Genomic DNA, 27,551 nt, shown 5'->3' on the forward strand with positions numbered 1-27,551 from the left:
TCTGGCCATGCTGAGGCGGCGTCCCACATACAGCAACTAGAAGGATGTATAACTATGACATACAACTATCTACTGGGGCTTTGGGGAGAAAAAGAGAAAAAAAGGAGGAGGATTGGCAATAGATGTTAGCTCAGAGCCGGTCTTCCTCAGCAAAAAGAGGAGGATTGGCATGGATGTTAGCTCAGGGCTGATCTTCCTTACCAAAAAAGAAAAAAACAAAAACCTAAAGTTAAACTGATCAATTCAGAGTATTATGTGAACAGAAAAATGTAGACGCGTTAACTGAATTTTTCGTTTTTTAACCAGGTGCATTAACGAAACCAAAGTGTGTGATCCTCGTCAAGACATACATGCATGGTTTTCATTTGTCTTATTGATAGATATAGGAAGCCTGAGAATCATCATGGATTGCCTTTCACTTACCCAAAGATCTGCAAATTCTACCTCTTATTATCTTTGGATAGTATCTTTGCTCACCTCCTGATTCCTATCACTGTGCCTTAGTTCTACACTGATGGTGTCTTGTATGTCCAGTCAGCACCCTCTCAGCCCACCCTCCACACTACTTCTACCAGTACGATTTTTCTGAAACCCAAATCTTGGCATGTCATTCCTATGTTTAAAATCGTCAATAACTTCCCATAACTTTCTGGATAAAATTCAGTCTCTTTAACTTAGGCTACAAAGCTCTTTGTGATCTGATACCTCATTAATTAGCTAGCCAGGGTTTCTCAAAGTCTGAGCAATACCGGGTTAAATAAGTGGATTCCTTCACTGTTCACTTCTTACAATTCTTACTTGTTTAATATGCTAAAGAGATATATCACCAAAAGAATGATCTAGGATGTACCGCTTCCCAAACTTATCTGTCAACTGAATCCTTTTTTTGTCCTTGCCTTATTAATGTCACCTATAATTAGTATTCTCAATCCTATATCTCCACCACACTATTCTCTCCAGCCATATGAGATCACCCCTCTAAGTTCTTAAAAGAATTTTTCACAGCTTTGCCTTTGTGCGTATTGTCCGTGCTGTTGGAATAACTCTTCCCCTCGCTCTCCATCTAAACCACCATCTCATTTTCAAAACTCAGTTCAAATAGCCCCACTTCCAGACAGCTTTCCCTGATGGTCCCAGTCTGAGCTAAAGACCCCTTGCCTGTGCTCTGAACAGCTCCTTGTGCATGCCTCTTGCACTGAAAGCTGGAATCATTGATTTTCTTCTTCCTCTCACATATGTTGTTAAGTTTTCTGAAGGCAGAGACCACATATCCCCCAACGCCTTGTACAGGACATTTTTCATACATAGTAAGAGCTCAAAAAATGTTTGTTGAATAAATAAATAAATTGACATACAAAGAAAAGGAAAGACAATCCCCCTAGCACCTTAACATAGAGTCTTAGACAAAGTACATGCAAATTCAAGGACTTTTCTCCGTATTTACTACTTTGTCTTTAAAAAAGTAAATCCGTTAACAAAATACAATCTAAGACTATCTAGTATTTTAAAATATTGAGTGAAAACTACATTGTTATCTACAGAGTAATTCAAAAGAGATTAGTTTAAGCCTTGGTTTAATCACTATTGGTTATTTATCTATATAGTAAAGCTACTATCAGAATTGGTATTAACCACCTCTATTTTGTGTCCTTTGGAAGAGAGAGAAATAGATTTTGGAAATGATTCTACATCTTCCATTTATAACTAGTCATGAGGTCATACTTAAAGAATATGAATGCCATTGGAGAAGAATTATTGCCATTTCAATACTTCAAATGTAAAATAAAAAAAGTAAATCCTAATAATTTATTTCTAGCATACATGTGTCATTACAAATATTTTATAAGCTACATAAAAACATTTAATCACATAATTACTAAATTCAATCAAATTATACCTCAAATAAAAGCCTAAAAATAACTTACCACAAACAAAATAATAGCAACCTCATTTTTTCATCCTTCCTTCCCTTCTCTTCCCACCCCATCTCTACTCTCCCGCTAAACCCAATCTCCACAACACACGGACACAAATATAATAAACAAAAACTATTCAGATCATTTGAACTCTTTTAAAGAAACTAGAAACAAACATTTGCATTAAAGAAAAATATACTTTAATGTTAGATTTATTTACTGATTACTGAATATGTGACTAGCATAACGATCTAGTTATGAGAGACCTCAAAAGATATTGTTAGAAAAATAAGAATTAATTTTCACCCAAATAATATGATGGGCACTAACCTTAATTATAAATTCTTCAACAATAATTTTTATATTTTGTTTTCCTGAACCCCATGTACATTTTTTCATAAGTAAAGAACAGGGCTGTAAGATCTAGAAAGAAAGAAATGAAATTCACATTTCATTAGTAATAGATCTGTTATATATGTAACACTCACTTATAAGAACACGTCTTACTTAATTTGAGATCTTTAACTATAGCCTACTAGTAAAAGCAAAAAGGCAAATTAAACTAGCTGAGACTCTCTTGTGAGGGCTCTTCTGAAATGACAAGTCTGTGAACATTGTGAAAAGACTTTAAGCAGTTCTGACCAATTCCTTTATGCCAAATTCTTAAGAAGTGATGCACGTTTACTATTAGAAGTTTAAAATGCTTCCTTTTAATAAAATATCTTTTAAAGGATGCCCTCTGTAAAATATACTTTTAAGATATGTACAAAAATGAAATAAAGACTATGGTTAAGGTCTTATATTTCCAAAGGGGTACATGAGGAAATGAAATTGGTATTTCACTATAATTTTTATGACAGCTAAATCACTTGAAATTGTTATTTTAAACAAATAGTTCTGTTAACACCTTAAAAAAAAGACTAAGGTAAGAGAGGTAAATGAACAGTTTTCAGATGACTAACAATACGTCACTCTTGAATATCATATAAGGTCCTTATTAGAATAAATTTCAAATCTTCAAACTCAATGATTTATTAAAACTATGAAGCCCTTATTCTTATACATCATTAAAGAAATAATCTTCCACCTGAATTGAATAAGGGAATTAGTACTGGATAACTTTCATTTTTAAAAAATTAATATGAGCCTTTAATGGAGTGATTAATATAAGATTTCTGTGATGCGTCAAAAGATGATCCCACTAAAGAATGCTTCAAGATAAATATAGACTAAGCTTAGCACTGTATTTCTTTACGCAAGTCACTTTGCCCACAAATTATTAAATTTAAAATAACACGGCCACTTCAAATGAGTCGCATAATATAATGATCCTCTTTAACATAAAATTATCAATTTAACATTAAAAAATAATCGGTATGGTAATTAAGTTAATTAATTAAAATCATATTTTTCAACAATAATGTGACAACGCAATTTAAGTTAACTTTCAATCCAGCAAAACACAATCTCTCTTGGTCACATGACTCCAACTGAATTTTCTGTTCTAAGCTTAAAGATTTTAATATTCATTCATTCATTGGATATACTGTGGTGAACAAAAGAAACAGCTGAAAAGGAATGTTTATTTGTACTAAAATTTAAATACTATTCAACAGAAGATGGTATAATGAAAAGAAAACCAGTCTGGAGGTAGTCCCCAGTTCTATCATTAACAGTCAGGGCTAAGTAACTTAACATCTTTGGAACTCAATATCCTTATTTGTAAAACCTCAAGTTTGTAAGTAAATAAGCTCTGAAGTCCTACAGAGCTCTCACATTCTAGGATTCTATGAATCAACCATTTCTGCCATCCATCAATTCACGCTTAGGAGTTAAGGTAATTCTTACCGTGGTAATGTTTTGTCCTCTCTTTTCTCTGAGAAAAGGGCAAGCGAGCACTTTAAGATCTCTCAAAGAAGCTTCCATCATCTGTTCCAGTTTGGATGTTGATAGGGAGAGGTCACACTGGAATGAGGCTGTCAGAGCTGGAGCATCAGCCTTTGTCAGGTTGGCAACAAATACCACTTCTGGATCTGTGATCTTGGCCTTTAAAGTCATATTTGGCCTTAAAGAGTCATCTGAAGAAACAAAAATAGGAACCAAAAAAGTCACAGTAAAGTAAATCTTGTCACTTGAGTACATGTTATATATATATTGCTAAGTTGTTCCCAATATTCTGCTCTAATGGAGATGGTGAAATTAACAATATCAATACATGATCGATTAATACTAATGATAAGTGATTATTAAACAAATGCTGATTGGGCAGATAATGCAATCTGATCCCTGTCATAAGAAGATCGTTCCCACTTTGACCTAGCAGGAATAATCTTGTTTTGAAATTCTTTTTGTCAGAATTAAGGTGTGTGCACATATATACACACGAGTGTGTATTATGTTATGTTGCAGGGGCAAACAAGGGAAAACAGGAGAGGGGAATATCAGGAAGAGGATAACAGACTCTGATAAAGTAGACAGACCATTATCATTTGTTTACTTTGATTTCACCATAAAGTACACAGTGTCATACAATCTATAGTATAAATACATTAAATGTATATATGAATACAGAGATATCAGATATGATTGCTGTTTAAGCGAGGTAAACGGAAAAATAAAATTCTGACCTTGCCAGTAAATGGTAGTTTTCCAGTCTTGCTGAGTTACACATTAGAGAGAAAAATGTCTGACCTTAGACAATTATGATTTAACATAGAAAATCACTGATCTTTTTGGTAATGCTGGAATAAATGATGTATAGAGCAGGGAAGTGGCTTTAGCGTACACCAAGACCAGACATTTGCAAATACTCCACTGAGTTTAAGGAGTCTAAGGTGATGTCCAGAGATGTCATGCTGGGTCCTGCAATACCCTCACCTTCTGCTTTTATCTGTTCAATTGTTTTTCAATATGCTATAATTCTTCCAAATATTTTCTTTGAATAAAAGATTCCCCTTCTATAAAACAGGCTGCCAACCCAGACCCAGAATGACTATTTCTAGATGAGTAAAGAAATGTTAATGGCAGAGTTGCAACTAGAGCAGAGGTTTCCTGGCCCCTAACCCAGTACATATTTCTAGACTACCTCTTTCTTAAAAATCTATGTTTACTAAAGTTTTTCTACAGAACATGTTTAAACTTGGAAAAGTAAGTTTACATTCTTAAATTCTCCATTTCTCTTTTCTCCTGTTTGTAATTTTTGTTAAAATATATAAGTTGTCATCTATGGCAGATAAATTCTGCTAACCTTTGTCTATCTTGATTTTTGCTGTGGCAGTCTGTCGTAGTGAAATCTGTGCTTCTTTTGCCATATTTTCTGCACTCTGAGACACAGCTTTGATAAAGAAATCTGCCACAGTCATCAGAAATTCCACACTGGCACATACATACAGCTTGTCAAGAATAGCAACAATTTCCCTTTCATTTTTGTCTTGTTTGTAACTTATATCAATCATAGAACTGTTGTTATCTTGGTCATTCTTCTTATCAATCATTCTGAAAAAAAATATATACAATCACTATTTTATTCCTGCTAAAATAATTTTAAAAAATGAAAAATTTTCTATACATCTTAATAATCTCTTTCACCTTTCAGTTTCTAATCTGAATAGAAAACAGGTCAATGTTAATGTGAGTTTAATTAGCTAATTAGTAAACAAGACATGGTCTCCTAACCTCCACGATAACATTCCTATTACTAAGCAATTACAGAATATTTTATAATTATAATGCAATACTAACAAAACAAACCAACGACTGCTGAAAGGAATTGCAGCAATTAACAAAACATATTAATGCAGTCCCACAAAAATCTAAAAGACAACCTTTTCATAGTATTTTATGACATAAAACCTCCCTGAATAAGTTTATCTCCAAAGATCATTCTATATAATTTGAGTCCAAAAGCATTTAATGCAATTCAAATCAGCCAATGTTTACCAAGTGTCTGTGATGATAATTCTCACACATCCTCACATATGCTGGAAAGAGCAGACTACCAAACACGGCCTTTATCACCCCTGCCTAGACAACTGTGGATGACCACCCCAGGCATAAATTTGCAAACTAGAAAAACTGGTTGCATGATAGAACTCTTTCCTCACTCATTCATCTCTTAGAAGAACAAAAGGGTCAAAAGTATACAGTATGTATTCAATGGAGTCCAAGTTTAGGTAGCAGCATAGTTTTTCTCCAAAAAAACATCAAGGATGAAAAGAGTATATGTCTCATTATTTGGGAAAGGAATAAAAATATAATTAGGCTATTGAAGTTACAGATTTCTCACTTTATAGTAGGCTGATATAAATTAATCTTTCAAAAATGGGTTGATAATGTGAAAATGCTAGGGATGCCATTTCTATTAAAACCTTGGAAAAAATTTCATAGAACTGTTTTAAAATATATAGACAAAATAAATAAGACACACAGAAAAGATCTATAACTTTCAGGTTATTTTTTTTTTTTAAATATGCCTACTGGGGACAATTTAGAAAAATCTACCACCAACGAACCACCTCATGTGGGTTTAACTATCAAAATTCTTCCATTCTCTTAGTTCCTGCTTTTAAGACAGTACTCCATTTTATTATTAAACTTCCCTTTAATTCAAACTTTAAAGCAACTGAATCTGACATCAGCACTACTTCTTGATGCACTTCAAACTGAAATATGACCAAAGACCTCTTTTGATCATCCCAAGCCTCACAATCAATGCCTGGTAGCAATGCCAGGTACAATGTCGACCTTAAACAAGGTACAGCAAGTTTAGAGATGACAAACCTTGATGTTGCTCTCTCAATGCCTTCTCTGAGATCATCAAGGGTGCATGTCTTAAGTTCAATGCTGACATTCATTGATCCATCCTTAAACATCCTCCCTGCTGAGGCCATAAGATGTAGTCTGAGTTCTCCAAGCCGGAAACTCTCATTATGAAATGAATGTCTGGATTCCTGTGGTATATTTTTTAAGCAAAAGAATCAATTATCTTTAAATATTATGCAATTTCTTAACTCAGAGATTAAAGGCAAATTGATGTCACAAATTTTAAAAGTATGGGTGTGAAAACACAAAAATGGAACAGAGAATAATATGCATATTTGCAAGTGAATATATACATACAAATAAATACATATATGTGTGTGTTGATATTCAACAATGGTTAATATATAAAAATTTATCTGATTTATAGTTCAATGCAAATAAAAATGATCAGGAAATATTTTTGTCAATCAATATTTAATGAGCTCTTCTGTAAAAAACACTGTGATAGGAACTACGGGGTTTATGAGAAAAGAAAAGGCATGGCAGGTGATCTCAGTAAGCTTATATCCTAACTGAGAAAACAAAATAGAAATATATTACAAGGAACATCACAAGGAGATGCTATAAGTTGTAAATAATCACAAATGACACTTAGTCATTTATTTATTCATACTTATATCCTCCTATATTCCACAAAGGATATTAAGTGATTAGGTAAAGAATATAAATAACAAAAGCCCAGAGAGTCAAACAGATCATTGTGAGCTGGGAAAAATTCATGAAGAAGGTAAGAACTTAATTGAGCCTTGGAGACTAAGTGGGATCAGATAGGCTAAGAGGGGGCAGAAGACATTCTAGATGGGGAAAAACATGAGCAAAAAATTCAAGATGCTCTGAGGGCATAAGGTACAGGCTGCTTAGGCTTGAATATTCCAATTAAAGAACGGTAGGGAATGAGGACTGGAAAGAAATATAGAGGCCTAATTAAAGTCTTAAATTCTAAACTAAAAATTTACACTTTTATTTATAGGAAGAAGGACTTCAATCTGTATTCCACCATAACACATAGCTCCAAATTCCACAGGTATGCCCAGACTTTACAAAGAACAAAACCAAACCAATCAATCAAAAAAAAAAAAAAAAATTTTTCTTGAAAGTAAAGAACATCAGTCAGAATTGCTCACCACAGACCCCGGCATTGATATAAGGGGTACTAGTGATTGTGCAATTCTTGGCACACTGGTTATAACTCCACATCTTCTCTCACTCGAGAAAGTACACTGCATGCAGCTGGGCCAGAATGATGTTATTACTGGCAAACTTGGAATGCCTTTAATTTATATAAATGTAAATAACTCACAAACTTCTGACCTGAACAATTAATGGAAATGACCTGACACATCTACTGACCACAATATACTAGTGTTAGTGATAACAGTTACTGACATAGACAATTTGGAGCCACCAAATGTTCTTTTTAATAAGGTAAAATTCACATAACACTGAACGTTTTTTAAGTAGAATGGGAAGTTGTAAATGGCTACGTGAGATTCATTTAGGAAAGTGAACTTTTGCCAATGTCTAGGATGGATGAAAGGAAAAAGAGCAACAAACAAGGAAGCCACTGCAGTACTATAGCGTGAGCTAAGAAGTTTCAAATAAAGCAGCAGGGAGAATCGACAGGAAAGAACAAATGTTCACTCAAAGAAAAAACTGATAGTACTCAGTGTCTAAATGAATAAAGCAGGTCAACAAAGAAGGAAGTAAAAAGAAGACAGTGAGATTCTAAGGCCAATGAACCAGCAGAATGATGGTACCTTACATGAAATGAAGACAAAATTTGCCTGTTCATTTTCCATAAGGTCATTTTCTGACCTTTTCATTAACATTAAACATTAGAAATTAAGACAGTTCATTGAACAAATGACAGATACCAGCCTAAGGCTCAACAGTAATAATGTATGAACACCGTATAATTTTTAGAAAACAATATGAAATGTGAGATAACATATAAATGGACATTAACAACAGATAACATACCCATAATCAATGTAGATTATGGGTATTATCATATGACATGTATTATGAGTATGACATGACATAATTAATTGATACAATCAAAAATATTTATTAGAAGACACTATCTACATAATAAAAAAATAGCTTTCTAAAATAGCACTGATACACTATTTATTTATTTAAAGCAAGGTTGTTTTTTTTTGAGGAAGATTGGCCATGAGCTAACATCTATTGCCCATCTTCCTCCTTTTTCCCTTTTTTCTCCCCAAAGCCCCAGTAGATAGTCATATGTTACAGCTATACATCCTTCTAGTTGCTCTGTGTGGGACACTGCCTCAGCATGGCTTGACGAGTGGTGCGTCGGTCCGCGCCCAGGATCCAAACCAGCGAAACCCGGGCCGCTGAAGCAGAGCACGTGAACTTAACCACTACACCACTGGGCTTGCCCACTGATACATTATTTAGTTCAAATCACTACGGCATTAGACCTTGGCTGTCCAATTCATTAATCAGTATCCTTAATACATATCTACTACATATCTAATTTATTCAACAGAAACATAATGCTTATATATCATGAAGAATCATGAATTCTAAAATAATCCTCTAAGGTTCCAAAGCCACTACTAAATTATTCTCCTTAAAAAGTTATATATGCATATATATCTAGCTATGTAATAAAATTGTACATATAAGTAATAACTTACATATAAAATTCTTCTACTAGAAATGGATCTAAGTGTTTCAGCACTGATGTTACTTGAAAAAAAGTAAAAACTTTAATTCCTTAGCCTAGTAAGATTAGAAACACTAACAAAGTGAAGAGAAAGACAAATGCATATTCTGTAGGCCAAACAGAATTTAACAGCCAAATTATTCTTTTCAAATAAGAGTCACATCAAAAATGTCAATATTTTAAAATTGAATATCAAGAGCTAAGGATTTATTTGTAAATACAGAAATTTACTACATACCTGGTTAATGTCATTGTTATAAAGGATAATGGAAAGAGACTCAAAGTGAAAGTCAAATTGGAGAGTGACATTCTGGTCCATAGTAAACTTTGCTTTTGTCAAATCTTCTTGATCTGATGGTTTAAACATAAACATGAAAATTAAAAAGCTTTTAAGTAGGTATATGATTTTATACATATTTAAAAAGCTGGGATAATAAGTCAGTATTCTAAATTTATCATACTTTCTAAGGTTCTTTAAATCATATTTTGAGACAATTAATAAAAATGGCAATGATTTATTATTTATTTAGTAGAGGGCAAAGTGACAGAGGTAGACTATCTACATTTAAAAAAAAAAAAAGAGGAGGCCTTGCAAAGAGTATCAAGATAATTTTTTTTAAAAAGCCCGTCCAGAGTAACTACTATAGAGTAGTTTATTATTATAAAGTAGTTATAATTATCAAAGCACTTCACCTAAATGGTTGCAAGCCATTCTCAAGAGATTATGAAACATGAGCCACGGAAAGTAGCACTTATGAAAGCACAGCAGGCTGGGGCCGTTGAGTATAAGGGCGAGGAGCACTTCATCTCTTTTGAGCCATGGAAATATTAACCTATTTACAGTCTAATAAAACATATGCTATTCACATCAATGCCTTTGGTGGAAAAAGAGTGATTATATTCTATATAACTGTTTAAGAAAGCAAGAAGGAACCTTGTATTTTAGAAAAATTATCTTTTAAAATGGCTGAATTTAAAAGGTTCGGTGCTTTTAAAAGATTCAATTTTAATAATCTGGAAAATTCCCTTATGTATCTGACTACATCATTCTCCAATAAGGCCAGATAAGTAAAGCTGTTACTATACAAGAATACCCTCCTTTCTCATGGGTCAGTCATCTAAGTGTGATACCAAAGTCCTTTCTCTCTTAATCATTTTGGGACTGTAAATAATTAAATAATCAATTAATTAATTAATTAGGGACCTTAAGCTGCATGCCTAGTTTGCTTTTTCTCTCAAGGTATACCACCTCAGTGCCTCCTGAATTCAGCAAATTCAGCTTTCACAAGTAAAGGGCAAACTTGCATCATGCAGGCAACAGGTGGCCCCTCCTCTTACAGCAGACAATGAGCATACCTCCTTCCCTGGGAGCTTCAAGACAGCTCCAGGCCCAGCCCCAGCCAATTTTCCACAGTAAATAATACAATATTGAATCGGTTCATATCACATTATGCTGGACAACGAAAAAAACACTAAATATAAATACAGCATTAACACTAATTTTTCTCCATAATCAAAGCAAAAATCTTCATTAATTTATACCTTCGGGGTGGTCAAGTCCACTCGAAACATCTTTTCTTACTCTCACAGCCTCCTGGGTAGATTGTGTAGGGCTTGGCTGTGAAGAAGCTTCTCCAATATTTTCCAGCAAAATTTTCATTAAAACTGTTAAGTCATCTTCACTGAGAGCAACCTGGAAACCAACAATAAGTTGTTATTAATATAAAGTAGGCAAAAATGCAGAATATCATATCTATGTCTTAATTTATGGTTCCTCAAATTAACTAATTGTTCTTCTAACTAAAAAAAAGAGAGAATTGGGACCATAAATACCAGGAGAGTAGTAGTTCATTTTGTATTGTATGAGACATTCCTCCTGTGTGTAAACACACTTCTGCCTCCACCCATATCCAAGTTCCTGCCTCTGGTACTCTCTCTCTCTTCCTGCCTTATCTGTTACTATCTATCTCATCCTGTACCTGGATCTGTGCCTCTCTCCCCTCTCCTTACCTCCTCATCTCCATTCTACCTCTCTCTTTTCTCTCTCAGTACCAGCACATCCCTCCACATTATTTACTTCCCTCTAAGCTCAATATAGGAAGAGTGCTACCGAGTTACTGGTCTCCACCAAGAAGTAAAAAGATGCTCTCCTCCAAAGTAGCTCTTATTCTCAGTACATATGCATCTGGACATACATAAAACATTTGTTTAACTTATCAAGAATAATGTCTCTTAGAACAATAACAAATGCATTTACAGAGAATTTTTAAAAACCAAAACACAGATCAGGAAAGGAGTATCTTGTTCTTCTCCTACCTTTATAAAACGGGATATGTGGCAAAAAGAAAAAAAAAAAAGCAAGAGCTTTTAAGTCAGGTAGATCTGTGTCAACTCTACTATGTTCAAGCTGTGATGTTGGCCAAGTTTCTTGGCTTCCTTAACTCAAGTGTCTTAATTTTTAAAATAGGAATAATATCATTTTCCTCATAGGTGGCTGTAGAACAACATGAAGCAGCTAGAACAAATGAAGCTGCTACTGGCTGCTAAGATTCATTAAACTTTTAAATTCCTCTATCTTTTGTACACTTCCCCTACACACATAGCGGTCCAAAAGGCCTGCTTCAAGTACTTAAACACAAATTTACACAAGCACGTATGCAATCATAGCACCCTCTCCTCTGAACACCACAGAACCCTTTGTCCCCTAAATAGGCCCCTATAGCCAGAGAAATTTTCTGCCTAAACGAAAATGGGGAGATATTTTAGCATGAGATAATGACCAGGGATATCTTGTTGGCTCCAAGCCCTAGTTCTCAGAGAACAGATGTCATTTTAACTCCCTAGAACTTCCTTGTCTATTCACTCTCACTTGTGATACCAACCAAGATATCACAGCTGCCTGAAGAGCAGCTAACTTCACCTCCTTCTTTGGTTTGCTGCAGGTGAAAAAGAGCAATTGTATCATATACTTAGACTGACCTTCAGTAAGTTTGAAGGACAATTTGAGAGGAAGCCCAACAGTTCGTTAAGAACTGCCAAGCTGATCTACCCAAACAACTTGCCTGCCGGATACCCTTTCTTAACTGCACTCCAGACCCAGGAAAACTATACAGACTTTGACCAATGAGGAGGTATTTAGAGGGGCCTGGATCGCTGACAAATTAGGCAGTGGAGATCATACCCACCATGGCTGCATTCTTGATTTAACAGGGGTCCTTTTACTTAAAGGGATGATCATGCTTTGATGCAAACTGTTGGATCTGTTCCTTTTTTTTCTTGTTTCTTTTGAAATACTTCAAGCATAAAGAAAAAGCATAGAGAATACTATAATCCTCCCCAGTGCATCTACCATCTAGCTTTGTTAAACCTTAACAAGTTGGTATATTTCCTTCAGATCCTTTTACAGATACGGTTGATGCTCCATGTTTACTTCTATGAGGCCCCATACCCTTCTTCTTTCCATCTCAGAGAAAGACACTATCCTGAATTAGACAATTATTCTTCCCATGAATGCTTTCTTACATTTACCACTATTGCATTCCCCTATAAACAGTATACAGCATTGTCCATTGTCTTGCTTGCTGTAAAATTTGAAATAATGTAGAACTGTACTATCATTTTGCAACTCATTTTTATGTTTAAGACATACGTTTCATGTAGTTCTAGCTCATTCACTTTATCTGCTTTATAACATCCATTGTATGAATATACCATAATTTGATCCATATTCTCCTATTGATAGACATTTAGGTTTTACTTTTGCTTTCAGCAAACCTATAACCATACAATCTTTGAAAGGAAAGGGAAAGGGTCAAATATTAGTCCTGAGATCTAATCTCTTTTTTTTTTTTTTTAATTTTATTTATTTATTTTTTCCCCCCAAAGCCCCAGTAGATAGTTGTATGTCATAGTTGCACATCCTTCTAGTTGCTGTACGTAGGACGCAGCCTCAGCATGGCCGGAGAAGCGGTGCGTCGGTGTGCGCCCGGGATATGAACCCGGGCCACCAGCAGCGGAGCGCGTGCACTTAACCACTAAGCCATGGGGCCGGCCCTGGGATCTAATCTCTTAACAGCAAGGGAGAAATTAAGAAGAGTCCCATACTCTGGAATAGAGAAGTCTCTACAAATACCCTAAACACACACTCTTACTCATATAATATCTACACGTACTTTCATCCCTACTACAAACTTCAATTTTAACGTCTTCCCTAGTAGAACTCTGCTCCTTTGACCCTTCCTGTCTTACCTTAGGACTAACTCTGCAATAATCACAGATATCAAAAAACACTAAACTACTAAATTTTTATTTATTTTTCACACACTCTTTTGTTTAGTCACTCCCTCCCCACTCTATCTATCCCATCCCCTACTGTTTGGCTTCAACAGTTTCACACACAGGCACACAAGAATCATAGGATTCCTACACTTCCATGACCATCTTTGACCAGTATCATCTCTTCCTGTGAGCTTAAACATGACCTGCTAACTATAATACTAAAATATTGCTGTATTTATATGCTTATCAAATAAACATATTCACCTATTTAAAATGTCCACTTTTCTAACTTAAAAAGTGCTTCAATACATTAAAAATACTACTAAGGTGCTTTAAATGTGGTATCTAAATATCACTTTATAGTGTCTTATAATTAAACTGCCTTAAAACTTTAATAAAATTTTCTAAAATTACTAATATTTTCAGTAGACTCCAATAGGTTTTATCTCAGACTTTTTGCTGGCTTTACCAAATATCTGACTAAAATGAAATAAAGAGAAGCATGGGAAGCTAGGATGATCTCATTTTCAGTTAACAAAGTATTCTCTTTTATGCATCATCACTTCTGAGGTATACTAGAACTGCACTATGACCAATGATAAAAGCCTATATAGCAATTTTCAGATATTTTATACATATACTTACCTGCATGGGTTTTAGTTTTCCTTTTATCTTCATCCCTGGAATTTGCGTACACCATGTTGCTGCTAAATTTCGCTGAATAGACAAAAGCATATTGACTGGTTTTAAAATTTCAATGTCATATTGTGGCAAGCCAGCCTGCAAAATAGTTCTGAAAGATAAACAAGAATTTATTTTGTATTTCTGAAATTTACATTTTAAAATGAAGACTATAATATTCTGTAATAGTTTCCACATACCATTTTCCTAAACACTGAAGGCTGCTACAGAATTCTTTTGGAACATGCTTCTTTTCACAAATCAATCCAAATCAGAATAAATCAAGTTTATATGCAGAGCCATCTAAAACAAAGCCTATGTGATACCGATTTCAAGGACACAAATTTCATAAAGTATGACTACTGCACTATTTACTATCTTTCACAAAGACTTTTTAATATTAGCAACTAGTGCAATGACATACTAACAAATGTTACATCCTCCTACAATTAGAGGACAAAGAAAGTGATAGTCTACTTAGTCTTTAGTTTTATGTTATTGGTAATGCTCCAAACTCAAAGAGAAAAACTCACCAAACCTAGAAGTTAAACAAACATATGGTTGATAGTCATTTCTAGCTTGCCTGCCAACAACCATCTGCACAACCAAATAAGTACTCTTGTCATTCAACAGAGCCAACACTTCCCCATTTGGATTAAATAATCCCTGGGATACCTCATTAAAAATTCCCAAATATGACAAGGTTTGGAAATGAGAAATAAATCTCAAATTTTATTACATTTTAAGAAGTTTTCTCCCATCTAAAGAAAATAGCTATGTGCAAAGTTAAAAAAAATAAATAAAAATAAATCTAAATGATTATTGAGCAAACTATAATTTTATCATAGGAAATTTTTGTAGAATGGAAAAAAATCACATTATAAATTTAGTTAGACAAATGCAGATTCTATGAGGTGTACTACTATTAACCACTGACCAAAAACCAATGGTCAAGTTCTCATAATTAGGAGAATTAAGGAACAAGAATCACAAATTACTAGAGTATTTTACCCTAGCAAAGATTCTATGAAAATTCTATTTCTAGTAAGTAATACACAATTGGATTATATATTTATACCTGGACAGCTTCAACTGAGTGAGTTGGATGCTCATTTTGTCAATCACTGGAGGAAGCGAATATTGTTCCATAGGAACTAAGCTAAATTCGTTCTCAACTCTGATTAAACCCAGGTCTGCTATAACAGCATTAGGTGACACTGAAGACTGAGGAATGATAATAACTGGTGCTTTCAAATTGATATCCATCAAAAGGCGGAAACTCTTCTGAGCCAAGTCTTTCATGCTGGAAGCAGCTCTTTCTGCAGCCTGGACTGTGGCTGCACTCAAAGCTTCTTTGGCAGTTTGGAAATTGTTGAGGAAATTCTGTTGAAAGAGACTGATGTTTAGAATTCTCAAAAAACAAGATTTATTTTAAAAAGGAAAAACTTTAAAAAGCATTTACTTTAAAAGGAAAAACTAAATAAAAGTGGTAATATAAAAGAGATGTTAGGGGCCAGCCCCACGGCTTAGCAGTTAAGTGCGTGCGCTCTGCTACTGGCAGCCCGGGTTCAGATCTGAGCGTGCACCGATGCACCACTTGTCCGGCCATGCTGAGGCGGCGTCCCACATACAGCAACTAGAAGGATGTGCAACTATGACATACAACTATCTACTGGGGCTTTGGGGAGAAAAAGGGGAAAAAAAGGAGGAGGATTGGCAATAGATGTTAGCCCAGGGCCAGTCTTCCTCAGCAAAAAGAGGAGGATTGGCATGGATATTAGCTCAGTGCTGATATTCCTCACAAAAAAAAAAGATGTTATTTATGATTGTGTATATGGAGAGAGTAAAGTTTAGAAAGATACACTCTGAGATATTAACAATAGTTACCTCTAGGAAAGAAGCGTCCTTTAACTTTCATTCTATATATTTCGGAATTATTTGGTTTTTATGACAAATTTTGGTTAACAAGTCTTTTTTATATCTCCTTTTTACTCAGGAATCTTAGTCATTTTAAATTCAAATTTAAATAAAAGAGATGGAGGAGAACACTTAACTTCTCTCAAAGCAGGTTCAATTCTGTACCTCTAGGTCACAGGAAAAAAGTTTACTCTTGGAAACTAAGGTTTTGTCAGGTTATTCCTGAAGATATTTTTTAAGTGTACTCAGGCATAAGGAAAGATGCTTAAAGTGTCTACAATCTTGCAATCACTAATAAGAATCAAAGCTTCCTTTTTTAGAGTAAGATGCACTTCATCTCAATTTCAACTAAAAACAGAAAGATTTTTCCCAATGAAGAAAAGATCATTCTTAGAAGCAATATTCTTGATGCTCATTGATTAATAATACAAAGTGACTTAAACTCCCCCTTCCAAATAAATTACTTTCCAGAAAAATAAAACATGACTGTTTTACGTAGAAATTGACAACCTGTAAGCTTTGATTAACAGCCTTGCTAAGAGGCATAGGCAGATTTAAACTCTTAAGTTTGACACGTACATGGAAATAAATAATTAAAAGAAATATATAACTATGGAAACGCTAAAGAATGACAGTTTATATGTTCAAAACAATGATAACAAAAATTAATTTGGTTACCCATCATGTAAAGCATTTCCTTAACTATATATATATAATATTCTGTTTAGCCTTTGGGCATTTATCACACAGCCCTATTAGTAAACAGTTTGACTATCTAGATTCAGATGTATAAGCAAAGATATTTAGGCCTCAGTAAGAAATAAATATATTTTTAAAAAAACTTACCAAAAGAGACATGAAGAATTTATGAACATAAACAATTTGAATACAACCGACTTTGAGACTAAGTCTGCCATCTACTTCAGACATATCAGCATAAGCCTTTCCTTCCGTGGCGTCTGGAAAAAGAGTCATTTGGAATCTAAAGACTTCATCTTCCAAAATAGAGACAGCCTAAAAGTATTAAATTAACTGGTTATTACATCAAAAGAGCTGTATCACTGTATTATAAATGTTTCCTTATTACAGAATTCTTTCTATATGAAGAAGCACCATTTAAATTCAACCTTCAATAACTCATTAGTTAAAAACATTTTACTTGACAATAACTTTTTACTATTCCTATAAAAATCATTTTATCAATGGAAATATCAATTACCTAATGGTCAGAAATAACTTTTACAAATCACTTATTCCACAAACAATGTGAACCCAGACAACAACGATATTCATGCCCAATCCCTAATAAAGTACCTGACACACAACACTTAATAAATATATACTGAACAAATGAATAAAGGCATCTCAAACCCAAAGAAAAAAAATAAATTGCAATATAAAAACCTAATTTTTAATTACCTTTTTGTGAATAGACAGCAAATCAACATTTGTAACTACGATATCTTTAAGTCTGGCAAACATGTTGGTCTGCTTTGGCTTCACAGAAATAGAGGTATCCATTCCTATGGGAAACATAACATGTACAAACTTTTCACCCAATCCAAGTGAACCAATTCAGTGGTATTTAAGTTCAATAATATACTACCAAGATACAGAACGAAAAAAAATTCTCACTATTAGACATATTAAAGGCATCAACTTCTATGCATGAGATACCTAAGAAAGATTATAATATCTTCAAGTGCTACAGGCATCTCATACATAAAAGTTGTGACAATTTTTAAACAAAAGAAACCAAATTTCAAAGGAAATTAATCACAGGTCTCCAAACACGAATATCCTGTGCACTGGCAAGATCAGAAGCAGTCATTTAGGAACACACATAATGTTTGTTAAATAGCCATCTGACAGTTATTATGAGAACTACTGCTCCAATAACTAAGCATAAATGAATATAATCTGATGAATAAGTACTATTCTTTCTACAATAAACTTTACCTAAAATACAATCTTCTAAGATTTCCCTCCAAAACACTTTTTGCCATTTGCATAATTTCTAAAGGCAGGGAGATTTCTAAAACTGCTCCTCAGTAGAGAGAATGCCTGCAGCTAAGACCTAGTAATAAGCCCAAATCACTACCATGCCACCCATAAAATAGATACTTAGTAATATTTGTTGAATGAAACCGATTTTTTCTTTTTTGAGGAAGATCGGCCCTGAGCTAACATCTGCCAATCCTCCTCTTTTTGCTGAGGAAGACTGGCCCTGGGCTAACATCCATGCCCATCTTCCTCCACTTTATATGGGATGCTGCCACAGCATGGCTTGACAAGCGGTGTGTCAGTGCGCACCTGGGATCCGAACTGGCGAACCCCGGGCCCCTGCAGTGGAGTGCGCGCACTTAACAGCTTGCGCCACCGGGCCGACCCCTGAAACCAATTTTTTAACCTTTTTAAACTGCTTACTATGTACCAGGCACTTTTCTAAATATATGTAAATGTGTAAACTTAATCCTCACAACAACCCTATATGAATAATTGTTACAACTATCTCCATTTTACAGAAGAGGGAACTAAGGCACAGAAAGGTTAATTAATTTGCTCAAGGTTAGCCAGTAAGCGTTACAGCCAAAATGTGAACCTTGGCAGGCTGGCTCCAGAACCCATAGTATAATCTGAACTCATCCTTATATCAACTAATGATGAGTAAGGCTTAAAAATTTCTTTTAGAAACTTCTCTTCCTGATACTATATATGCCCAAAAGACAAGGGAAATAAGGATAACGACATTGTCTTTACCCACTGAGATGTTATCATGATATTCATTTCTTGATTTAAATTAAAGTTACATTATTCTGAAAATGCAAACAGAATATGAGAGATTAAGCCTTAGACTTATTCGGAAATTTTTTAAATACATAAGGAATGTCTCATGTCAGTTGTGAATCATAACAAATTTACTTCTAACATCTCAAAGTACATCTTTGAAAAGTTTGCACAACTCTTCAATACGAGTAAACTAAAAGATGATTCATGAAAAATCTACCACGCACAAGCTCATTCTTCCTGGAGGTCTATGTAAAGAAACAGAAATACCCACAGCAAGGAATAATTACTTACCGTGTATTCTAATATCTGCAATGTTACACTTCTGATCACAGACAAAGACATTAAATGCATTTAATTCAGCTATGATCTTTAAATCAAAAACATCATCTTGAGAAGCGTCGCTGGATACTAAAAAGTAATACATACCTTGTGATTAGCAAAGTGCAAAAATGATATAACACAAAATAATCTCAAATTCGCTAAAATAAAAGTACATTATGAACTATGAAGAATCAAAAAGTCTTCCAGTAAGATTACATATAATAGGGATTTTGAATCAATCTTCAAATGCCAATCAGACAGAAACTAGCATATTCTCCTCCAAGTTAAGAATAAAGGCAAACTTTCATAGTGCCTTGAAAGTACAATTTGCTAGATGGAAACTTTACTATAATTTTTCTTCTGGGAAAAAAGAAAATCCTCTATATTAGAATTCTAGAATTCTATTGGCCCCAAATTTTGATTTTGAACACCTTTTCATATCATATATTAGGTCAAAAAAGAATATTTCATGAAAAACTGGAATAGCGATGATAGTTAATAGATATTATTAACTATGACACTTATAATGCGTGTTATTAACTGTAGAACCAGTTTCTCTAGATTGAATTCTGTTTCTCCATGAAGAATTCTAAAATAAATTCTATGAGACATAAACATAAAGGGATAAAGTTTAAAAAGTACAAAAAAATTATAATGTGTGCTTGTACATGTGTATAAGAATCACAATCAAGGGATTCCCTTAATCTGCTTTAGTCCAGGTCCTGATTGATAAATTTAGGATATACTTTCCTAGAGATTTGTCATGTGTAAGGGAAACAGACCTTTTCCCACTAAATTCTAAAAACATGGGGACATCAGTCCTTAATCACTAAGATGATAATAGGGTTTTTTCCCTTAAGATTTAAGGTAGCATAATCAGCCATAAAAACAAAGTATATAGCATAACTGGAAGACTGTTTCTTTGGATTAATATTTTTTGTAGTTTATTGTGAGCTTAAACATTGCTTCTTCATTTATTTAATTGTGTGTGTATGTATGTATGTATATGTTATATAAAAAAGCATTTCCATGGATATTAATGTAACAAGCACATTAAAGACAAAGAAGGTAAAACCCTTCTACTTTAGTTTACAGCAAAAGTATTGCCCTGCTCCTTGGTTAAAAAAAAATTTGATCCTTGTATCAGATCTAATAGTACTAAGTTTTACACTTTAAAGATGCCAGTAGTAAAATATAACTCAAACAGGTAATGGTCTGAAAATTAAATTACTGGATGTTAGATATTCATAATATGATATGAAAGAAAAATAATTAACATATTTGACTTAAAAACAAGTCCATATTCACTCAGGATACATCATATCTAACATTTCATAGCACAAGCCATATACTTGAGGAAAATGTGCCCATATCTGTATGTGATTTAAATTCAGAAACCAAAGTGAGTCTGTCTCTTCCAGGAGATTTTTCCTTGTGTGTCCTGCACTTCAAATTGTTGAGCGCCAGGTAGGTTTACTTGACTGACTGAAATGGGCCTGTGTTACTAGGGCATGATCGTATTCATATTTTAATTTCTTCCTCTCCTACTTTCATTGGAGTGAAGGCTGCAGAGACATCAATGCAAAGTATATACAACTTTATGTAAAAGCTAGAAAGTGAAATCAAATATAAATACATGATTAATATTAAACACTTATTTAAAATGCCTCACTAAATTACTCTACAATACCATAGGGATAAATTTTGCTTTCTTTTGAAACTAACCTAATCTGTCAGAGCAGCTGTACCATTAAGGTGCTAAATATTTACCTTAGCTTGAAAATATAAGTTATTATACAATTTTTAAAGTTCAGACAGAAAGTATTAGACCATGACTCAAAAGTTAATACCAGCTTTGACAACAATACTTCTGGACTCTTCCACAAGCGGTTTCAGCTTAGATTCTTTCTCAGAAGAGGAAGGTTCAGAGGATGGGAGGGCAGATGATAAAAGATCCAGGAAGGAGAGTAAAGCTTCCAAATGAAGTACTAAGTCTAAGGATGAAAATGAAACCTAAGATAACAAACAATTAGAGAACCAGATTTCAGATATGCTGACATTTTTATATTAAGTTTCAACATTTACAAGCAGCACAAGAATAGTTCAATTAAGGTCCTTTTTTAATTTTTTAAGAAAGAACTCACTATTACAATGTTAATCCTTATCAGACAACAGACCAACACTCTGCCCTCTCCCACACCCAGCTGTAACTCTTAACCTCAACAGAACATGACGGGTTTTAAGTAAAGATATAGGAAGTATTATTAGGCCTCAGCTCAATCACATTTCAGATGGTTCCAAGGCAGACTATACAAGCTCAAATGGACTATGAGCAACGTTTGTACTGGGCCGTACTTTTAGCCTTGTCCTTAATTTTATTCTCATCCTAGTCAGTATATAATTCAAATATTTAATGCTCCCGTCAACGTTAGGCCAAATAACCCTAGTGAAAAAAATACCCTTTAAGTGTATTATTTTTGTACTCAACAAGGAATCATTAATTCATATCTGGGAAACAACCTCTTAGGAAATCAAATGAACTTTTCTAAGAATTTTATTTCAACTCTATATTCATTTCTTTTATCAACAAGATTAGATCTAATATTATTGCCACCCTCATTCTAATTTTAGAACTCTACAATCTCACAACTGAAGATGGCTATGAAGCTAGATTTAATGATTAATATAACCTAGGCTTATAGTTAATTAGAAAAGATTTACCTTTAGTTTCTGTTTGGTATTGTCATGAATGGTTTTAAATTCTGGTCCATCACTGTCTGCCTAGAAATAGTGAAAGATTAAACCACTGGGTTGCAAACACTAAAAAATTCACACATTGAAAAATATATATATATTCTTTACTTTTCAAAGTATGCTATGAAAACACTATAAACATATTTCTTAAAGGCAAAGAAGAACATGCCAAAAATTGACCACATAAGCATTTCTCACATTCTATAGAAGCAAAAACTCAAATTCCTTATCCTACTTAGTACTAATGGTAGGGAAAAATGCTAGTGTATCTAGACTACAGCAAACTTTGCTTCAGATTACAATGGAATTTTGTATACTCCCACTTATTCAACAACACAGGGTTAACTCAGAAGGTAACTGAAATTATCCAGGATGGTCAGATGCTTGCATAATTCACTATAATCAACCAGTTTTAGAGCAAAAAATTTATGGGCGAAAACTGAAACATTAAATATGGAGAAATTACATAATTTCATATATTCAAATATTAAAGAATTAGATATACAACCTTTAATACAACCCTTACAAATACAAAATATACAACCTTTAATGCAATTAAAGAACCTAGATATACAACCAGGTACCTTTGTCAATAACATTTTCAGAAGGGGTTCATCAGTTACATTAGAAGAATTAATAATGTGAAGAGGTTCTCCTTTCGAGTCTAAAACAAAAAAAGACAAGGTAGCTCCAATAAGTCGTTTACACATTTCAAATGTATTTTAAAACAGACCAGTTACATAAATGTATGTTTGGCAAAACTCATAGAACTGTATACCAAAAAGGGTGAATTTTACAGTATATAAATCATAGCTCAATAAAACTGGTTTTGAAAAAAAAAGGAAAGAAACTCCACTAAAAAAAAAAAAAAAAAAACCCAGCACCAGCCAATTACAACTCTTGTAACATTTCGTGCTACTCCATAAAACACATAAACTAGGGATTATTCTCAAACAAGCCTGCTTTACTTAAAGTTACCCCACAGAGTTCCCTTAAACTTTAAACATCCATAGCAACTTTAAAAGTTGGCTTGATGCAATTTAGAAAGTGAATTTGAAAGGTTGAGGAAACTTGCTGAACAGTAACTTAGTATTCATGCGGGGGTAAGGGAGTGAGAACATAAGGTGATGTGAAATTTTTCCCCTATACATTTTTGTATTGTTTAATTTTCATTTTTCATAAGTATATATTAACGTCATTAAAAACAAATTAAAAAACACCAATGTAATTTAAAAATAAATAAAAAACAAACAAAAAGTTACTTCCGAGTAAATTAACTCACCTTTTCAAAAAGGATCCCTGGACTCTACACCTGGGTACTGTACTTGGGTTCTGATTTCCTAATATATCAGTTCTCATAGTATAGTTATAATTAAATGTTGCCTTTTACAAGTACTGAAGCATAATGTATAGACAATGAAGACATATGCTTCATTTTTCTTTAGGATACATTTTACTTAATGCTAAATATAGATATATATTTAGATATATTCTTTATGATAAGTAACTACATAGATAATAAATTTTAAAATATAAAATTCCTTTGTATCAATGTAATAAATTTAATATAACTAAATAATTATGGTGAATAATAAATATGCTTATTATTGATAAAAAGGTAGGGACCATCTGTCTACTACATAGATAATTTACACAGACTATAGTTTACACTTACCAGTGAACTCAAAGCATCGCATACTAATTTTTTTTAGATAAGCTTTAGCAGTCAAGTCATAAGTTTTAACTCTAGCTTCCATTCCAAGCTGCAGGACATTTAGTTCATGTATAGGCTTTCCTTTCTTTTCTGCTTTTTTCATCAAAGTAACCACAACCTAGAAAAAGGTACCAGTATTACCACAAACTATTTCCCTAATATACAATGAGGATAAGTCAACAATTTAATAACCATTCAGAGTGATATAACAAAAAAACTCACGCAATGTAAAGATGTTTACTTCTCTTTGTGTCTGGAAATTGCCTAGTGTTATTTACTTTGGAAGACACATTTACTTGTTCAGACTTTTGAAACAATGCCACTATATTCTAGTAGTTTTCAAGGTAAAGGTAAAAAAAAAAAAAAAAAAAGAGTAGTTCTGCCTAATTCACAGAAGTCCTAGGCTGATGCATGGCCTTTCATTTGAAAGTCTGTGAGATAAATGGTCAATTTTTATACTACAGTCATGTGTTGCTCAACAACAGGGATCTGTTTTGAGAAATGCGTCGTTAGGAGATTTCGTCGTCGTATGAACATCATAGAGTGTACTTACACAAGTGTAGATGGTATAACCTCCTACACACTCAGGCTGTATGGTACTAATCTTACAGGACCACTGTTGTATATGCAGTTTGTCACTGACCGAAACATCGTTATGCGGTGCATGACTGTACTCCTAAAGCAAGATTTCTCAACACTGGCACCACTGACATTTTGGGCTGGATAATTCTCTGCACTGGGGAGCAGTCCTGTGTGCTGCAGAATGTTTATAGCATCACCGGCCTCTACCCACTGGTTGCCAGACACCAAAAATGTCTTCAGACAGTGCCAAATATTGGCCTGAGGGGAGGATGCAAATTGCTTCCCCCCACCCCAACCACTGTCCTAATGGAAGGGAACTGTAATAATATGTATTACAAATGATATAAGAACTTATGAGTTTTCTATGTACATATGTTAACGAAGCCCATTTGCAAACAGAATGATTCATCTATAAATGTTTCAATTATCAAAGCTCAAAAATCTTCAATAACTGTAATATTAACCAGAAAAATAGCAGAGGTTTAACATGAAAGAAGCTAGTTTCAAAGCATTTATTTCAGATCAAAAAAGTAGAACTTATTTGTTTAAAAGTTTATTATTTTTAACTCAGAGAAAGAACATAACCTCTGTACAACCATTTAATGATGAGATTCTGAAAGAAGTTCTTGCAAGTACCTGTATCCACTATGCTGTCTCACATATTCACATCTTTATGCCTGTTCCTCTTTCTACTCTGTCCCAGTCCCTTTTCCTGATCTCCTTTTCTCAGACTACACCTTACTCTTCTTTAAAAACTCGAATGCCACTTCCTCCAACAAATCTTCCCTGACCTTCTCAGACTGCTTAGATGCCCCCTCCCTCCCATCACTGCCACAAGCTCCCTGGGCACATTTTTAATGGGAGCACTTAGAAAAATTTTAATTGTTTTCTTGTTTGAGTTCAGAGTCTCTGCCTTTTACCTCTGTATTCTCAGTGCTTAGAACATGCAATGAATATTTGCTAAATGTGTGAATACAGAAGAGGAAAATCCATTTAATCTTTCCTCAAGAATCTGCAGATGGGAAGCAGATGGTGGTAATATAACATTTAAAAAATGTAGACATATTGTGTTTTATTCTACCAAGGGTTTCTAAAATTTGCAAAAGATTTCTCTGCCACTGTTTCCCTTTCCAGCCTTTCCTATATGAAATCCAAAGCAAGCCACATTCCATCTGTCCTAAAATCATTTGAAAAGCATGTTATAGGACATGCTACCATTTTCTCTATGAAATATTATATTGCCCAAATATAACCCATCTTTAACAAACTCTCAAATTTTAAAACATTACTGCTACGTACAAATTACAGTCTATGTAAGATTTTTTTACATCTATATCAATAATCTAGAAGTTTATTTTAGTAGAGGGAACTCCAAAAATCCATTATTTATTTACCTCACTTTACAAAAACAGATGAAAATTACACACCTCTTTGATTTCAAAATTCAGCAGCATATTAATGATGTCTACAGATCTAATTTCTCCCACTCCAGCTGTTAAAGAACTTTGTGAAGCATGTACATCTTGTTGTGCTGTAGAGATTTCAAGTGGCTCTTTAGTTTCACCTAAAGATGTTTAAAAGAAATTCATTCACTTCTATTCACACATTTCTCCACAAATACTCATGGAGTACTTAAACACCAGTACTCTAGACCTGGGGCAGGCACTGAAAGACCACAAATCAGTAATATACAGCTCCAGCCCTTAGAAAGCTCAGAGTTTAGCAGAAGAGACATATACATTTAAAATACAAGGAAACAAAATAAGGAGGCTACACTTAGTCAGATTAAGTGAACAAATGTTAATAGACCCTATATAAAATGTGCAAAAAGCACAGAACTAGGCATGACATTGTTATGGGAGGTCAAGAAAGGCTTAACAGGGGAATTACAATTCAAGTAGAACTGAAGCACCTCCTCACACAGAGAAGACTGTGAGAATAAGTTAAGAGGTTGGGTTTTGAAAACAGAATGGAGTTTGATATAACTAAATCATGAGGAAGATAATAAGAGTTAAGGCTAGAAAAGAAAAAAAAAAAGGGGGAAATGTTTAGAGTCTCTTTTGTCATACCAAGAAGCAAAAGTAAAGCTATATGAGTATGATGATGTGCTGAAATTCACACACCCTGATGTGCAATAAAACTGTGTTCCAAGCTGTAATACACAAAACTAATAACAGCTATCACTTGCTAAGTGCTTACCTCTGTGTAGACAATGTGCTAAGGGCTGTACATGGATTGTCTCAACCCTTTGAGATAAAAATGTTATTGTCCTCATTTCACAGAGGAGAAAATTGAGGTTCAGATAGATTCAGTACCTTTCCTAGAGTCACACAGATGGCAAGTGGTGAAGTCCAAACTCATCAGTCTGACTTTATAGCCTTCTCTCAACCAACGCTCAATATCATTACATTAGTTATTAATATTATTGCACTTAACTTTACCCATGACCACTAATGTAACACAAAGGAACGCTGTAGCATAAACTATACCAGAAACCCATACAGAAAACCACTGCTGTCAATTATTATTTTTGTGAAAGAAAAACATAAGGCAAGGTTTCCTAACTATTCCTTTATTCCAGCACTGTGCCAAACATAATGTGATCCAGGGGAAATAATTCTAGTGAATATTTTGCTTTTAGAAAACAATTCTTGGAATAGGTGAAGACTTCTTTAATTTTTGAAAAGCACTGATCATTAAAAAAAATGGTAAATTGGAATTCATTACAATTAACTATTTCTATTCACAAAGACCCATTAAGAGAGAGAAAAGGCAAACCAATGATAGGAAGAAGACATTTCTACACATATACCAACACATAGACATACAACACATATAACCAGCAAAGGGTTCATATCCAGAATAAATAAAGGACTCCTATATATTAATAAGAAAAAAGACAAACATCTCAATAAAAATAATGGTCAATAGACTTGAATAGTCACATCACAAAAGAGGATATTCAAATGGCCAACAATCATATGAAAAGGTTTTCAATTTCATTAGTAATCAGGGTACAAATAAAAGCCATAGAGATACCACTGCATATCTGCCAGGATGGCTAAATTTAAAAATACTGACA

At 33.9% G+C, this 27,551-nt stretch overlaps 1 protein-coding gene across 1 annotated transcript in view; it reads right to left on the reverse strand.

Moving 5' to 3' along the window:
• VPS13C (vacuolar protein sorting 13 homolog C) overlaps positions 1–27,551 on the reverse strand; it is a 176,531-nt gene that overhangs the window by 61,803 nt on the left and 87,177 nt on the right. Inside the window, exons 36-51 of the mRNA XM_058541734.1 lie at positions 25,897–26,033; positions 23,849–24,005; positions 22,758–22,837; positions 22,141–22,200; positions 21,270–21,432; positions 19,390–19,506; positions 17,728–17,831; positions 17,155–17,322; positions 15,470–15,774; positions 14,356–14,503; positions 10,975–11,125; positions 9,671–9,783; positions 6,696–6,865; positions 5,164–5,411; positions 3,765–3,994; positions 2,247–2,339 (exon numbers count right to left, since the gene is read on the reverse strand). Coding sequence (XP_058397717.1) covers positions 2,247–2,339; positions 3,765–3,994; positions 5,164–5,411; positions 6,696–6,865; positions 9,671–9,783; positions 10,975–11,125; positions 14,356–14,503; positions 15,470–15,774; positions 17,155–17,322; positions 17,728–17,831; positions 19,390–19,506; positions 21,270–21,432; positions 22,141–22,200; positions 22,758–22,837; positions 23,849–24,005; positions 25,897–26,033 — 2,444 coding nt within the window. The remainder of the gene's footprint in view (positions 1–2,246; positions 2,340–3,764; positions 3,995–5,163; positions 5,412–6,695; positions 6,866–9,670; positions 9,784–10,974; positions 11,126–14,355; positions 14,504–15,469; positions 15,775–17,154; positions 17,323–17,727; positions 17,832–19,389; positions 19,507–21,269; positions 21,433–22,140; positions 22,201–22,757; positions 22,838–23,848; positions 24,006–25,896; positions 26,034–27,551) is intronic.

The sequence above is a fragment of the Diceros bicornis genome, chromosome 5, assembly GCF_020826845.1.
Source record: "Diceros bicornis minor isolate mBicDic1 chromosome 5, mDicBic1.mat.cur, whole genome shotgun sequence".
Taxonomy (NCBI): Eukaryota; Metazoa; Chordata; class Mammalia; order Perissodactyla; family Rhinocerotidae; genus Diceros; species Diceros bicornis.